General features: G+C 41.2%; 1 protein-coding gene across 2 annotated transcripts; it reads right to left on the bottom strand.

Annotated features, from left to right (window-relative positions):
• Positions 1 to 191: 191 nt before the first annotated feature.
• Positions 192 to 5,748, bottom strand: myoz1a (myozenin 1a). 2 transcript variants are annotated; one of them, XM_030379779.1, is made up of 6 exons: positions 5,514 to 5,748; positions 3,640 to 3,732; positions 3,205 to 3,392; positions 1,971 to 2,259; positions 1,428 to 1,590; positions 192 to 1,105 (listed from the first exon to the last, which is right to left on the bottom strand). In XM_030379779.1, exons 2-6 carry the CDS (start codon positions 3,728 to 3,730, stop codon positions 877 to 879), a joined length of 960 nt encoding a protein of 319 aa, XP_030235639.1. In that variant the 5' UTR covers positions 3,731 to 3,732; positions 5,514 to 5,748; the 3' UTR covers positions 192 to 876. The 2 variants fall into 2 exon arrangements, with proteins under 2 accessions (XP_030235639.1, XP_030235641.1); XM_030379781.1 differs by lacking the exon at positions 5,514 to 5,748 and adding an exon at positions 4,708 to 4,727.
• Between the last annotated feature and the right edge of the window lie 10,415 nt (positions 5,749 to 16,163).

Raw genomic sequence — 16,163 nt, 5'->3', positions numbered from 1 at the left:
CAGGCACATCTTTTTGACAATGTCATGAACGTAATGAGTGGATGTATATAAAAATGACGATACAGCATTTTATCTGTGGCTCAAACCAAATGCTTACATCTAACCAATGGATGGCCTCAAACGGTGAAGCCGTATATTTTATAACTGTTATTTATATATACATTTAAATATGCAGTAGGATACACAGGAAGTTGAAATGGAGATAATTTATTATGGAGAAATGATGTGGGGGTACAGTCGCTCAGTAGCAAGACATTTTACTTTCAAATGAAAACATCACATTTCACCATTATTGTGAAGATTTGACTAAACGTCACTATTGTATATCCAGACCATTAGTCATTGCACATTCCAACATATTGACATAACCTATCATCCACTTCATAACATTATAAGCAACAAAGAGCAAACCAGCAACCACAACGATAGGCCATTTTACCTTCAACCTCCTCTCATTCAAGGGTCATTCCTCCATCTTTTACATACCCTGTAACCAACATGTAGTCCGACTTATGATTATGGACAGGATGTAACATTTCAGTGAAGATAGATTATTATATGTTGAATAATATCCTTTCCCAGTAGCTTATTACATGACAATACATTCCTATATATCTTTGGTTATAGACCATCATCAAGAACTTTTTTTTGCCCATTGAAAGAAACCTATCCATGGGTAAAAATATCTGAGCGTACCTATGAAGCGTGGGCATGCTAAAAAGTGTGCAACTCTGTAGGCATGCAAGCATGTTTGTGTGTTGTGTGCGTGTGTGATATGGAGGGATGTTTTTGTATATTTTTGTTGATGTTGTTGTTGTGGTTTTTGTTGATGTTGTCTGAATGTTGTTGTTGATGATGTTGTCACAGTGTGCTGTTTCACAGGTCATCAGTTTCTACGTCATAGGGCACTGCCTCTGTCTCCATGTGTATGCTATTCAGCTCGCTGCTACCCAGCCAGCCAATAGGAGTGCGGTTGAATGAGGGCCTGCAGCCAATCTCGTGCTGGTAAACGATCGGTTGCTCTGGCTCCTCCTCCGGTTTGTCCGGCAGCTGGAACTTCATCAGCATGTTGGCCTTAGCATAGCCCCCAAAGGGCATGGCAGACCTGGCAGGGGAGAACAGGTTTAGAACCCTGAATCAGCTGACCTAACACCGGGACATCGATTCCGGTGAGATAGCTTTCACCATATGCTTCAAAAAACACAGATATGTTTCTGCAATGATACCACTGACGATGGATACATGCTGTATGCTATTTGTCACTCTTGCGCGACTATTAAACTGTAATGATACATCACATTTGTTCATCCACAAGCGATACAACAGACAAGGCATTGAAACATACGTTAAACCGTATTTTTCAACCGTTACCACGAATACAACTTGAGGTGTTTCTCTTGTGTTTCTCAGGGTTGGAAGGGGAATACCTGTTGAAGGACTTGTAATGAACAAGGTCCTTCTGGGCCACCGGCCCGGCCATCTTAGACCTCATGGTGGAGGTGAGGCTCTCGTCTCCCTTCATAGCCTTCTCCCATGGAGACTGATAGGTCCTCGCAACTGATTGGTTGGTCGGGTCATCCATTCCGCCGCCTGAATGGGCAACAGGGATAGTTTGAGGGATTGAGCATGTAGGATAAGAGAAAACACACATTAACAATAAACACAAAAAGCTTGAAAATATGGATTGGTCGATTTTTTTCTTTCTAATCGACTTATCATCTAACCATATATATCTCTATATATAGTATATGCATAAATATATATATTCATATATATATATATATTCATATATTTTTTTAATTCGATTGGAAAGAGAAATATATAATGTATAAATATATATATATATATATATAAATATTGAATAAAATATATATATATATATATATATATATATATATATATATATACATATATATATACCATTTTATCACCAAACTCTTAATATGAAAAAAGGATACCTTCAAACTAACCTTTAAGGGGAGTCCAGCCTGTTCCATCCTGGAGATTGCCTCCTTGACCCCCTGCACCTGCTACTCCTGCCGCACCTCCTGCTCCTCCTCCTGCTCCACCTCCTGCTCCACCTCCAGCTGCACCTCCCAATCCAGTTACTCCTGCACCAGCCCCTGTGCCCGCTTTTATCCCTGGCTTGGGTGGGGGCACGGGGGGTCCTCCCCCAAGCAGCCACCCAGCCTGCGTGCTTCCAAAGTAGCATCCATCCACCTGTCCGCCAAGACTGGGGCCCAGCTTTTGCATGTTCTCCTGTGTTTAACCATTCATAGGTAACACTTACAATGAAGTTATTTCAACGTATCCAATCAATCACATTCCAACAGCTGGTGTCCTCACTTATGTGTTTAAGGAGCTGGGGCTAGCAAACCCATCCCTAATGTATTCTGGAAGAGAGTTTAGCAGTCAACAAGCTTAAAGGGGAAGTAAAATGTATCCACAAGGTATTTGGTATTTCAAAGTGGATGGATGGATGGATGGATGGACGGATGGATGGACGGACGGACGGACGGACGGACGGACGGATGGATGGATGGATGGATGGATGGATTCACTGGTGTGAGCATAGGGGGTGCCAGTGTACCAGGGCCCAGGGCTGGGAGGGGCCTACGGGAATCGGCCTTGCCCTGAGAAGGGCTTCTGCCTTAGCATGATTTTCATGGAATTTGGGGTTTCTAATGAGTTTAGGCCTAAAGATTCTATCTTGTTTTGATGTTTGTGTGCCAACCTGTTATAATGTTCTTGATAATAGGTCGCCGTGCCAACATATTATAATGTGCTTGATGGTAGGTCACCCTGCCAACCTGTTATAATGTTGTTGATGTAAGGTTGCCGCGCCAACTGGTTAAAATGTCTTGATGTAAGTGTGCGTGCCAACCTGTTATAATGTTCTTGATGGTAGGCCGCAAAAAGCCAGCATTTTCTGATGCCGGCCTGTGCCGATGTGTGTGTGCTCACATGTGTGTATACGCATGCCTGCATGCGCAAGATTTATAATCAGTAAATCATGCATAGGCAACTATATTTGCCACTGGATGAATGAACGGATGGATGAATGGATGGATAGAGGGATGGATGGATGGATTTAGGGATTGATGGACGGAAAGATCGAGGAATGAAGGGATGAATGGATGGATGTAGGGATGGATGGAGGGATGGAGGAATGAAGGGATGAATGGATTGATCTACAGCTCTCACCATAGACTCACTGGAGAAGACGTCTGGGTTGTTTTCCCAAATGAACTTCTCCACCCTCTTCTGCCTCATCCTGAACATCTTGGAGCCTTTGTTGTTCATGAGGGAGAGCTCCTCCAGCATGATGTCTCGGGGGGTCCGGATCTTATTGCCCAGGTCGAACTCAGACGCCTCTGGCTCCGAATCAAACTCTGCTCGCACAGCACAACGTTGGGGATGATGGGGGTCACAAGCAAAAAGGCCATGTATAGGTAAGGAATGTATGTGTAGCTTCTCTGTATCGTAAAAATTATCATAATAGTTAGGCACAATAAAATACATGTGTCCATAGAGCCAAGAATTATTTAATTCATAGAGATATTCACAGTGAACTAACTAAGTGATGTTGATAGTGTGGTGCTGGTGCTCATTCTGCAGGTGGTGTTGCGGGGACCTCACCATCTTGAGTGATGTGGGCCAGGTCTGTAATGATCTTGGAGAGATTACCCTTTTTCCGCTTGTTTGGAGGGGCAGGCTTTACTTGCGACATGGCTGGAGAAGGCAGAATACAGTTCAACTATCCTATCCAGTTGGTTAATTTACTTTTTACCGTTCAAATGCCACTTGAAGGTTATTATGATGAGAAAATATAAACCAGACCTAATAGCAATGTTTAGCTTTCGTACTTTGAGAGAAGAGCAGATTTCCATTGTTTATGTGGTTTTCGATTTTTTTTCTTCTTGAAAATGATATTTGTTTTATTCATTATCCTTTTTAATACTATTGTGTCAGTGAGGAATTCCTCATTAAAACATCAGATTGGGAGTCGCCTAAATAATCAATCTCCTGCCTGGTCTCTTTCTTTTAGTGCCACTGCTGTTCGAACTCAAGACCACAAGCAGTGACAACATCGTCACAGTGAAACCTCATTAGCCAAACGAATGAGACCTCGCCCAATGAGGTCTTCAGATGGGCAGGGCTGAGGCCCGAGCTCAATTTTCAGGTTCAAGGGTTGTGTCAGTGCCCTCGGATTCCCCCCATTCCCCAGCCTAACAGATGGCTCACCCTTACGAAACATATAGATGAAAGTTTTGTCTGTGGACACTGGATACTGTATACATAGTTGTAGCACGCATAGATATCATGTATCTTCTAGACGTACACACACAACGACAAGCGTTTTCAGATATTTGTGTGGATCGTTTATGTTACATACCTGGAGACTTTTGTAGTTTTGTAAATGCTTATGAAAAAAACTGTCACTCTGGATTGCGTTTGAAAAACAAAATATGCCAATATCCAATGGTTGGACTACCGAACATACTCATTCTGAAGAGGCCAGTAACAAGGTCATCTCCCCTGCCATCCTTGCCATACGTTATTGGATGTCATAAATAAATGGCGTGTAAAGCTCATTGAGACTGTAACTGTAATTAAGGTCTATACAAATACAAAGACTTGACTTAAAGCTGATGATCATTGTCAATTTTTTAAACACATTTGATCTACACATTTTTCAGTATTTACCTTAATTCTGCCTGTGTGGGTGTTCAGCTCAGAACACTTTCTTTAAGGCCTTGTCAAGTAGCACAACATCAAGTCACATCTACTGACTGTAACTCAAGCCGCCACCTCTATTTATAAATGCCATTTAAAGCCAAGACATTTTACTGAGGCATAATGGCGTCATTGGTCTATCAAATGAACTCAAAAGGACACCCTGACCAACAGAAACAAATTCATGACAAGAAAAATACAAAAATATTCAATAGAAGAAGGATTGAACAGCTCTTCAACAAAGATAAAAAAAACGGAGATTGTATGCTCCTTATTTGAAATCTCTTAAAATAATCTGGAACTAGGAAACAACTTGGGTGCTCATGTTTCGCTCCTCCTAAATGGTTCAGCCAAAGCTTGGCAACGGCATATAAAACATTTGCAACGCACGCACTGGCATCTTGTCAGTACATTTCCACTTCCCTTGGTCACGATAAGACTTTACTTATAAACTTCCAGAGGCACAAACACTATTCTCCCAATTTCACTTTGATCCACCCAACCGATTTGCATCATAATTTGTGAAGTTTTTGCACCTTCTTAAACTTACTTTTAACAACTTGTTGAGTTGCAAAGCCCCTCTTGCATTAGTGCCCGTGTTAACCGTGGGCGATTCTATTTCTTTGCCTCCCCTGCTCTGGCCATATAAAAGTGTTTGGCACTTTTAGTTAGCCTTTCACAAGTTGACGATGCACGTCTTTGTGAGACATCAAGACGGTGGTGTTGATTTGTTAGTAGAAAGAACACTGAGTGTGAAGGGAAGCAATTGCACTCACCAGGTCTTTTTTGTTATCCTGACAGGCAGGGTCTATAAATACAGGGGTGGGAGAACAAGAGAACCCCAAAACTGCTGTGCTCCGTGAGAGATCTGGAATCACACCTATTCAAATCCCCCTGCGGTGCCTCTGGTCCTAATGGCGGGACCCTGAATCAGGAGAGAGTGCAAAAGCCCAACCTGCCCTCGGATAGCTGGTCTTTTGCCGGGGATGGGGGGGGCTAGGGTGTGATGGGGTGGCGTGGGGTGACGGTGGGGATGGGAATGGCAAGAGAGGGGTGGGTGGGCAGGGGGGTCTGAAGTTAGCAGTGTGAATACGAGGTGAGATGATGGGTGGCTGGGTGGGGGGGATTCTTGCGGTGGCCATTGGAGATTGAGGGGGATAAGTCCCCGCTGGCCAGTGTAAACTGCTGATGGGAATATAAAGACTCCAGAATTATTCGTGCAGATGGTGCCGCGGACTATAATTAGCGGCAGAGGCCAGAGGAGAGACATTAACTCCACTCTACTTGTTATTAGATAGTATCAGGTTTGATCTGTGTGTGTGTGTGTGTGTGTGTGTGTGTGTGTGTGTGTGTGTGTGTGTGTGTGTGTGTGTGTGTGTGTGTGTGTGTGTGTGTGTGTGTGTGTGTGCGTGCGCAAGTCTTTGTGTGTGTTTGCTTTTTTTGTGGAAGTGAGAGAGTAACGTGTTTCGAAATGTGTGTCTGAAGCACTGCATCATTTTTAAATATGTAAGACACAGTATCAGTATTTGCGCAGATGGATAAAGAATCAGTTTTTGCCTTCACCACCTGTCATGATGACCTGTGACCCATCCCTAGAATGTCTCATTATCAGTTCCATGAGGCGTCCCCTTGTGATATACACGTAGAGGAATGCCCTTGGTCATAACTTGCTTGGTAAATATATGCTGTTGTTAATATCATCTAATACACAGCAGGAATTTGTGTATTGCTGCTAACTATATTTTTGTGTTTTTTTTTTATCTGAACAACCCAGTATTTTTAGAATAATATTCAATAGATCTTACAATCTTCAATTTGTGAATATCTAATGTTGGAATGATGGATGGTTGATGGGTGATGGGTGTGTGTGAATGAATATACAGTACGGATAGGTGTAGATGTCTAGGAGAGGTACCACAGTGAAGGTCCCCACTGCAACCTTGGGAATGTAATGAGGGTTAACCCAGGGGTCACGGCCCCTTGGACGATTGGATGTACACCGGGATGTTTGATTTCCAATCAAGCTCGGTCCCTGGGGAGAGATCAAAGGGGGCATGGCTCTTGGACCTGAGCAGAAGACAGGTGAGTTAGTGGCTCTAGTACCAAGAACGGCTCTTTACAAACCATCCTGCTTTAAATAGGCTATTTATAGTAACCTTTGCCAGGTTTATAAAATAGGTGCAAACCGTTGCTTATTATCAAACTGAGTATATCCATAAATAGTGTACTGTGTGAATATTCACACACTATATGCTGTATAGGTGCGAAGCCTCCCTTAGGGGTGTAAGGCTTGCTAAATGCCTCGGGACAGCCTGCCTGTCCTCTGCGCCATCAAAGGGGCCATAAAGATATCTTCAGTTTAAAAGTTAGCCCACAGCGCCACTATGTGGCAGCATGTTGCTAAAACAAAAGGCCTGCGTGAGCCTTGAGCGCTATCAACACACTCTCAAGCACTATCTGACATCTGAGTATAAAATACAGAACTTTCGTTGAAATGAATCGATAACACTGAACAAGATCAATTCATAAACCACTTATGCAAATAGCCTCTTGGATGGTTACTGTTACGGTCGTCATAAAAAAATATGCTGTAATTATATTTGTATTTTCATATTATAAGATAAGTATAGAGGAAATTACTTCTTGGTTATATTTACAAATTCAATCTTTGTTATTACGTTATTTAAGGTTAAAACTTTGTTTAAATAGTTATATATATATATATGTTATAATAGTTAACAGCGTCACATGGAAGGCGGATTGTGCCCTTGCAGACTTTGGGCGTAAACCCCCATCGACATGCGGCATGAGAGAGGCGAACACACGCGCATCGTTAAGAATAATTAAGGTTTAAGATCCTGCAAATAGCATGCAGCCAAGGTGTTTGTCTGTGTTTTTTCCCTGTATTTTGTTCTACTTATATGACTTTCTGTGTGCTGTGTAATTTAGGATTTATGTAAAGGTAATGGCATGATTTCCATGGGCGTCAGCTTGGTTTGAAATGTGTTTGGGACAGAGACGCATTCTCTTGTCCCCAGCACCTGCTCTGCGGTTGATAGCGTAGTTTTACCACAGAGAACAAGCAACTGTATAAATTCATAACCCTTATGGTTTTCATCTGTACCTCTTTGAACATGATTATTGCAATTATTTTACTAATTACCCACTGAAACAATCAAAGTAAAGCTTACACACAAAAAAACAGTCTTAAAGGGGCACTATGCAACTTTTTTGACTTAATTTACATTAACATAACAGGTTAAGAGTCATTGTGATGGTTCTATAATACTTTATGGGTCGATTGGTCGCTGTTTCGACTCCCCCTAGCGCATCTTGGCGGAAAAAGGGAACATGCAAGTTTCTGCCGGCGACCCGCCGCCCACTCCCGCGGGAGTCTCGGGTCTCACGAAGCACCGAATTGCTTTACGGCACTACAGACCCACAAACACGGAACCTGTGGGTACCAGATCGACTCGGCCAAGTCCCCAGGAACAGTGCATACTTACGCAATCCACCAGTGCTCAGCGGCCAAGCCCGGTATTGCAGCTGTTTAAGCGGGCTGTGAACGGGTCCCTCAATTCAAGGGACCCAGAAGTAGATATTTCCGTTCACTCCAATACAAGTGGGGAACAGGAATGTGTCTCCGTAAAAAAATGTCTGGATATCAATCAAAGGCTCATAATTATCTTTATGCCATATCCTAAAAAAATGTACGTTTTTTCTTTTCAAAACGCCACCTCAAGCGTTTTCTTAGCCGTTCTCTCTAATTATTTTTTGCTGGAGAAGGAGGGGTGTGCAGCTGAAAGGAGTCGTAGTGAAACAAATGTTGTTTCGACCTGGCATCCGAGAGGGCCTAGTTCAGTGCTCCATTAACGTGTCCGATTTTTAGACTGGTTCAGCTGCTGCTCAATAACTCTCACGGTCCTCTGCTTGCGATCATTGTGATTCACCATATATTGATCCATTTATTCAAAAGATCTAAAGACAAAGAACAGGGGTCTCATTTATAAAACTGTGCGTGGGATTGTTACTAAAAGTGTACGTACGCCCAAAAGCCAAGTTTTGCGTGCGCCAAAAAATATTCAGATTTATAAAACCCTGCGTACGCACACCCATTGGCGTCAGTTTGGTTTGAAATGTGGTGGGGACAGAGACGCAATCTGGAATGCATTTTTAGAAGTGCTGGGGATGCACCTTATTTTTCTTTAGCGCAGGGGATACCTGTGTAGCTTACTAATTAATACGATTTTTACAAAAAAAATATGTCTCACTAATGTGTGCCCACATTTGTGTATATTACGTTTTTATATACTACACCATTTTATATTATTAAGACACACTATTTCCTACTAAATTGATCTTATTTTGTATGAGCAATATCTTTTATAGTTTTACATTTTCACAATGCAATTGCACTATCCTGCCAGTAGGAGGCACAGTAATATTGTGGTTTGCCTGAATCCCCGTGAGATCCTCATAACTAATGAGGATCTGAAAAGACAAGTCACGTCTCCCGTGTCAGCATTCTTTTCTCTTTGTTTCAGGTGGGTTATGTGTTTAAAATGTAAAACAAGTTGATGTTAGTGATTGGATAATGTGTGGTGAAATGTTTTAGTAAAGTATGAGTGTTAAAATGAGTACATGTGTAGCTAGTAAGGTCCGTCGCTCGCCGAGAGATTTGTAATGACGGCGCCGTTGGAAGTTTTACCGTTGGGCTAGTAGCTTTAAGCTACTAGCTAGTAAGGTCCGACGCTCGCCGAGAGACTTGTAATGACGGCGCCGTTGGAAGTTTTACCGTTAGGCTAGTAGCTTTAAGCTAATACGGATCACGCTCGTCTCTACCTTTTTGTTTTATTGGAATAACACCACACGTGGCACACTTCTTTACGTTTTGTAAAGTATTAAAATGTTTATTGATTGTTGTAAAGCACCTTAAAGATACCGTTAAGAAAAGTTATTTGAAGTTCAGTAATAAGAAAATGTTTGATATAGCCTACAAGGTAGGTACTATTAAAAATACTAGTTCCGTAAAACCTAATGGGTTTTAAGAGCATTAAAGATGCACCTTGTACAAACTGTTTATAGTATCAGAGAGATGAAAGAACAACACTGAGAGAAAAGGTGTGTTTTGAATTGAAGAGTATTTTTTGTGTATTTTGGTTTGTTTTAAGAACATGGAAAATATGTCTAATTAGACAACATATGGAGTAATATGATGCTGAGTTTAAAATGCATGGACAATGTGAAGATAAACGGTAACCTTCAGTAAATGGAGAAGTTAAATGAATAAATATAACTAATGAGGATCTGAAAAGACAAGTCACGTCTACCGTGTCAGCATTCTTTTCTCTTTGTTTCAGTTATCTATAATCTGTCCACGGCGATCCCACCTGGGACCCGTTACATACGCACACCCATTGGCGTCAGTTTGGTTTGAAATGTGGTGGGGACAGAGACGCAATCTGGAATGCATTTTTAGAAGTGCTGGGGATGCACCTTATTTTTCTTTAGCGCAGGGGATACCTGTGTAGCTTACTAATTAATACGATTTTTACAAAAAAAATATGTCTCACACGTTTTATGAAGAAAGCGTTTTGAAAAAGCATTGGACATGATGACCCATAATGTTCTGCTCCATGATGCACTCAATGTTGACGTGACATGACATGAGCTAGACCAAAATAAACAAAGAGGGGCTTATTACCTACGTGTTTAAGTTCAGAAGGGGCAAACGTATACACACAGCGCTACAAATTTCAAGATCGAAAAAGCTAAAAATAATTATAGCTGAACGCTTTATATCACATCATGAGCTGGCTGTTCTCAATTCACAACACACATCCATCCAATCTACATGGCATTCTGACCAAAACCCATGCACTCCCCCCCCCCCACACACACACACACAATCATTCCATAATTCAAGCAAAGCGAATGACCAAAAGTCACTTTGAGTCAACAAGAGACTGACTCCACCGACTCCACTATCGTAATCTCCACTAGTCTATACCCAACACCGTAAGAACGCTAACACTGGATAATTTAAATTAGGCTACTTGGAGGCTAAGGCTAGTAGTACTATTTCAAGTTAAAACAGCTGACCACATGAGGGCAAAAAACACAAAAGATCTCGCCAAAGTACCAGCAAATCTTAAGCAATAAATATCGCATCTTACCTTTATTAACGTGCCAGTGGTCTGCAGATGTATCCCGCGGTGTAGCCTGCGTGCCTGCTGCCAAACCACATCCATTTAGTTCAACAGGTTTTCGCTCTGACACTGTCCATCCATGGTACTAGCGGTCTGGTGCTTTTTACCTATGTATTCAGGCTAAAATTAATTGACTGTCTGATGCCTCATCATTGCATACCAGCCATAGAGTATTGGTATTAATATCTCATTCATTGTCCAAGTCAGGCTGGCACCTCATACGAAAATAATCCACAACTACGGTGCCGCAGAGGGGACATCTAGTCACGACTGAAAAAAGACGAGATAGCGATACAACCAGAGCCCGACATTCTCTGATCCTACCTAGTTAATTATACAGCAAAATTCAAAAAGGAGTGGACAGGACATCACAGCTTTTTTTAAAGCCAAGCAATTGAAGCTGACATGCACAGTAAGTGTGCTAGTGTTTTATGAGCTCAGCTAAATTAATATTTATTCTAGAAATATATTGTAATTCTTGAGGTTTTTTTTTAGCTCATTAGCCTCTACCAGCGCGACACACTGTTGGCTAGCATGCCTAGTGCTACTGGAGTGTTTTGCCCTATGTGCTTTAACGTTTAGCTTTCCTATTTAAATTCATTTTGAATTTACAACAGTACGAATGATTTATTTTATTTTCACTTCAATGACGTTTCGTTAGCAGTTTTCAGACTCCCCACTAGATGGTCGTAAATCATCCATATTATTTGTACCAAGTAACAACCATGGTACCAGGCAACCGCACACTCCAAACCAATATTTTGTCAAAAACTAATTACAATATTGATAACATATACCACAACCAACATACCGTCATAGTGGTCAAATCATTACAATAAAGGTTACAAGACTTTTGTTTGCATCTCATAAAATAGAGGGCATAATCAATTGAGTTAACACATTTTTGTTTATTTATAAGGAACAGGAACCAAGTGCATCAGAGCTTAATGAAAGGCAGGAACTGGTAGATGGCAATGAAGAGGTGAGTTGGCAGAAACAAGTTCCTAAAAGGAGAAAACACTGCATTTTAAAATAAATAAATAAGACAGAGCTAAATCAATTAAGTTATCAATCTTCTGTCTTTGTTTACATTTGATCAGGGAGAGGAACTAAGTCAATCAGAACTTAGTGAAGCTAATGTTGGCTATAGCTGTCAATGATAGAACTTAGAAACTATCAAGATGAATCGTTCGCTGCCCTCGGTCAAACTACGACAAAGGAGTTTGTACAGATTGTCATCATCATCATGAATAAATATAGATACGTTACGTTACCTCCTCCGGACCTCCTCTCCTCAAATGCATGAGGGTGCAACCGCAGCAGATTGTCCATGGAGTGTTGCCAGATTTGGTTGAGCTAAATCCGCCCAATCACGTTCCAAAACCCGCCCACTTCAGCAAAAAACCGCCCAATGACGTTTTTCACAGGAAAAAAATAATTTTTGAATAAACATTAAACGCATGTTGTGGTTCTAGTGTTATATGCGCCAAGAGTTACTTCTAATGGCTGCAATGTTTTAGGCTCCGTCCGGTTGAGGAGTAATAATAAACATCCCTGGGGATTTTACCATATCCTTGATGTCCAGTCCGAATTCACAGAGAAAAGTCACTATCGCATCTGATATTCCACAAGCATCTGCGCTGAGAAGGTTGACAAGCCCCAGGTAGGTACTCACAAACTTGCCGTGTTTCCGTGAGCGATACTTCACACAAATGCAGAGGAGCTTGTTCACTGATACATCAGTGCTCTCATCCAGGTAAAGAGAATATGGAGACTCACCAATATCCTCTCTTAACTCCTCTCTGAAGTGCGATGCCAGAACAGATGTTATAACGGCGGTACACTTTGTCTTGTGCATCTTGAATGCGCCCATCTCGTCTTGCAGTATATCAGACAAATCATCCACAGCGTTTATGGAGGTGTGACAGGCGACGTAGGTTGCAACCCTAAATTCACGTCGTTTTTTTTTTTTTTTTCGTTTTTGAGGTGGGCTCTTAATTCAACGTTACAATACCTGCAACGAGCTTTGCTGTCATCTGCTGGGGCAGGCGCGATCCACGATTTTAATTCAGGGTCGGTCTCCCATTCCCATTTTTATAGTTCCCCCACTTCGGCATGATGCTTATTTCGCTAACAGAGTTGAGAGAGAGCGGGCTTTTGCCTCAGACTTCTGCGTCGGCGCACAACGGTTTGTTGATGTGACATCACGACGTGAAGTATATTGAATTATAGGCCTACTGAGTTTTGTATTTGTACTGTTTTTAAACCATAAAATAACAGTTTGGTGTGCTGTTTTCACATTATTAAAAAACCGCCAGATATTGGCAAAAGCAGCCCAAAATGTATATACCCGCCCAATGCATTTTTTCCCCGCGAGATGAAATCAAAAGTAGCCCAATTGGGCAGGAACCCGCCCAATCTGGCAACACTGCATGGAAGTACGCAGCAAGCAGTCAGGTTCAGATTACACAGAGAAGGAGCCGCCCACCGTACCACCCACCCCTCCCCCATTCTAGAACTACCCATCCAAATGTTATAATTGTTGCAAATTGTTGACGGCTGTGTGCCGTATCCAGATCGATTTTTTGTGGATTGGTTCGCATTTGTCTCACGCTATAAACATTCATTTTTAAAAAACTGCATTCATATTTTTTTTTTTCTGGTGGGGACAAAATTAGTCTTTACGAAAACTGGTGGGGACGCGTCCCCGGCGTAATCGACGCCTATGCGCACACCGTACGCAATCTTTGCTTTATAAATCACAGAGTGCCTACAAGTGTGCGCAGCTGAATCAGCTTCACGTTCCGCCCTGTACACGCCCATTTTTAACCATAAATGGTCAATGCAAATGACCTCATGAATGCGATCTGCATATAAAACAGACTCAGATGCAAGTATTATGTCTTGTCGGAAACAATGGCAGAAGTACTGAGAACAGCAAAAAAGCGAAATTTCACGGAGGTTGAAGAGGAGACACTTGTGGGTGAGATGGATGCCCGAAAAGTATTTTGTTCAACAAAAAGTAGAGTGAGTGGCAACATGTTGGTGCAGCAGTGAACTCTGTCAATAGCACGGAGCGCACAGTCCCAGAATTAAAAAAGAAGTGGTCTGACATAAAGGTACATATTTTTACGTACCAATAAATCGTTATGGTCCCTAAAGACCCTCTCCCTCCGAATCCTGCCATTTGCATGGTCCTCCAGAAGTGCCATATGGTGCAGCATTACCACGGCGCTCCCCTCTGTATTTATAGGGTTACGGTAATAAGACTGACCGAGAACACCTTGGATAATCAGTTTGTAATAACCCACGTAAAATGTTCTTGAACATAACCCCTTTTTAATGCCTGATTTGTCATGAAAAGCATCAAGAGTAACGATTGTGATGAGGAATGTGGCTTGGTTTTCCACACTTGGGATTTAATTGACATTTGATTATGTGTTTACAGTGTCACATAAAAATATTATATTATTGAGACATGTTGGACAGATGCTTTATTCCATGCAGTCGCGCTGTCAGTGGACAGTATCGAGTGACGGGATTAATTATAGAGAATTTCTTTTTATTTCTATTCTAAGGAGATGTTTCTGTAGTTATAACTGAGAAATAACGCAGCTGACTTAAATTATTCTGATTACATAGATTTAACTCATGATACGGGTTGAAATTAAATTTATGAAGTGCGATGATAAAACATAATCGTTCTTCTCACTCTACAATTCTTCTGTCTGACTTCAGTTCACCACCAGACCATCTGTGTCGCCAATTCTCCTTTTCCTCGAAAACCATGCGTACGCATGGGTCAGAGTTTGCTTAGGGCTGCGCACATTCTCCCGTCAAGTTGTTTTTTTATAGATCACAACCTTGGCGTGGAAAGTCAAGTCACGTATGCCAATTTCAGCCCCGTTTTGTGCGTACGCAACGGTTATAAATGAGACCCCAGGTGCATTACGGTATAATTTTATATTATTGTTAATAGTCTAATTAACATTTCACGATGGTATTTAATTTTTCATTTGCTTGTTTAGCTACCTATGTATGACAGTTAACAATGTTGGTGTATTACAATTATTTATGTGTGTAGGCCACTCCAACTTTGTTGCTGGTTGAAATGTAACCATTTATTTGTACATAACTTATTGATTGCATTTTTCGTAAATAGTTAGTTGGAAGGAATCTGTTTCTTAGGCAGTGTGACACTTGGAGCTTGCATGACGGAGCACAAGTTGGCACAAAGCACTCAAAACTGCAAAAAGACATTGTTCAATTTTAGACTTGGAGCTTGCATAACAGAGCACAAGGCATAGTTTAATAGTGCATTTATTTTTGAACAGCACATCCGATCAGTGACCTCTCTAATTTTTGTACATTTAAATGTATGTCCATCACTAACTGAGTTTAGCTTTATCTATTATTACTTTTATTTTCTTCCCTTCTTTACTTAGTTATGTGTATTTTGTTTTTAAGATAAAACAAGAGAAACCCAAACATATCTTATGGTCTCGTATTTATGTAAATGTTTCATGTATTTATATGTTTTTTACATGTTGTGACTGTCTGAGTTTGTGATGTGGGTCTATGGTCTCGTAGTTATTTACATGTTTCATGTATTTATGTGTTTTTTTCATGTTGTGACCGAGTGTCTGAGATTGGGATGTGAGTCTTTGTTCTATGTTCCCACTCTTGGCCTGCACCTTGACGTGGTGAGTGGGCTTTTAACTAAGACTTAGTTTTATTTTTTTGTTTGTTATTGATTGTCACAGTCTATCTTATTAATGATACAAAGCCTTAACTAAACCCCTTCTCTTCTGTTTGCAGAAACTGGAAACTTCAGAGAATATTTTATCTTAAGTTAGAAAATCTTTGTTTCCTCATCAGATCCCAGTCCATCATGCTCCTGTACTTGTCTGCCGTGCCACCATCATGCCTCATGCATCACCTCTCAGCGCCCTGCCCAGCTGCATCTTATTCCGTTACTCCAGCTCTTTCACATAAGTGACAAACACGCTCCACCCAAGTGTTTTTAATATTTTATTAATTATGCATGGAAGGTGTGCTTAAGTGGCCTTAAAGGTGCCCATCAATAAAATGCTTTTTATTAATTTAACATTATGGCTCCATCAAAAGCAAAGTACACCTGCCATTTACAGTTTTCATTTATACTATCCTAGACATCTTTAATCTTATTTACATAGGCCTACAGTAGGCCTGATTTCC

This window comes from Gadus morhua, chromosome 15 (assembly GCF_902167405.1).
Source record: "Gadus morhua chromosome 15, gadMor3.0, whole genome shotgun sequence".
NCBI lineage: Eukaryota > Metazoa > Chordata > Actinopteri > Gadiformes > Gadidae > Gadus > Gadus morhua.
Note: the sequence above shows the minus strand (reverse complement) of the source record. Positions and strands in the feature narration are given on the sequence as shown.

Coding starts and splice junctions, on each gene's coding strand:
- myoz1a (XM_030379779.1), bottom strand. CDS start 3,730: ATGTCGCAAGTAAAGCCTGCCCCTCCAAACAAGCGGAAAAAGGGTAAT. Junction 3,393..3,639: donor GGCCCACATCACTCAAGATG/GTGAGGTCCCCG, acceptor CTGTGCGAGCAG/AGTTTGATTCGGAGCCAGAG. Junction 2,260..3,204: donor TCTTCTCCAGTGAGTCTATG/GTGAGAGCTGTA, acceptor GGTTAAACACAG/GAGAACATGCAAAAGCTGGG.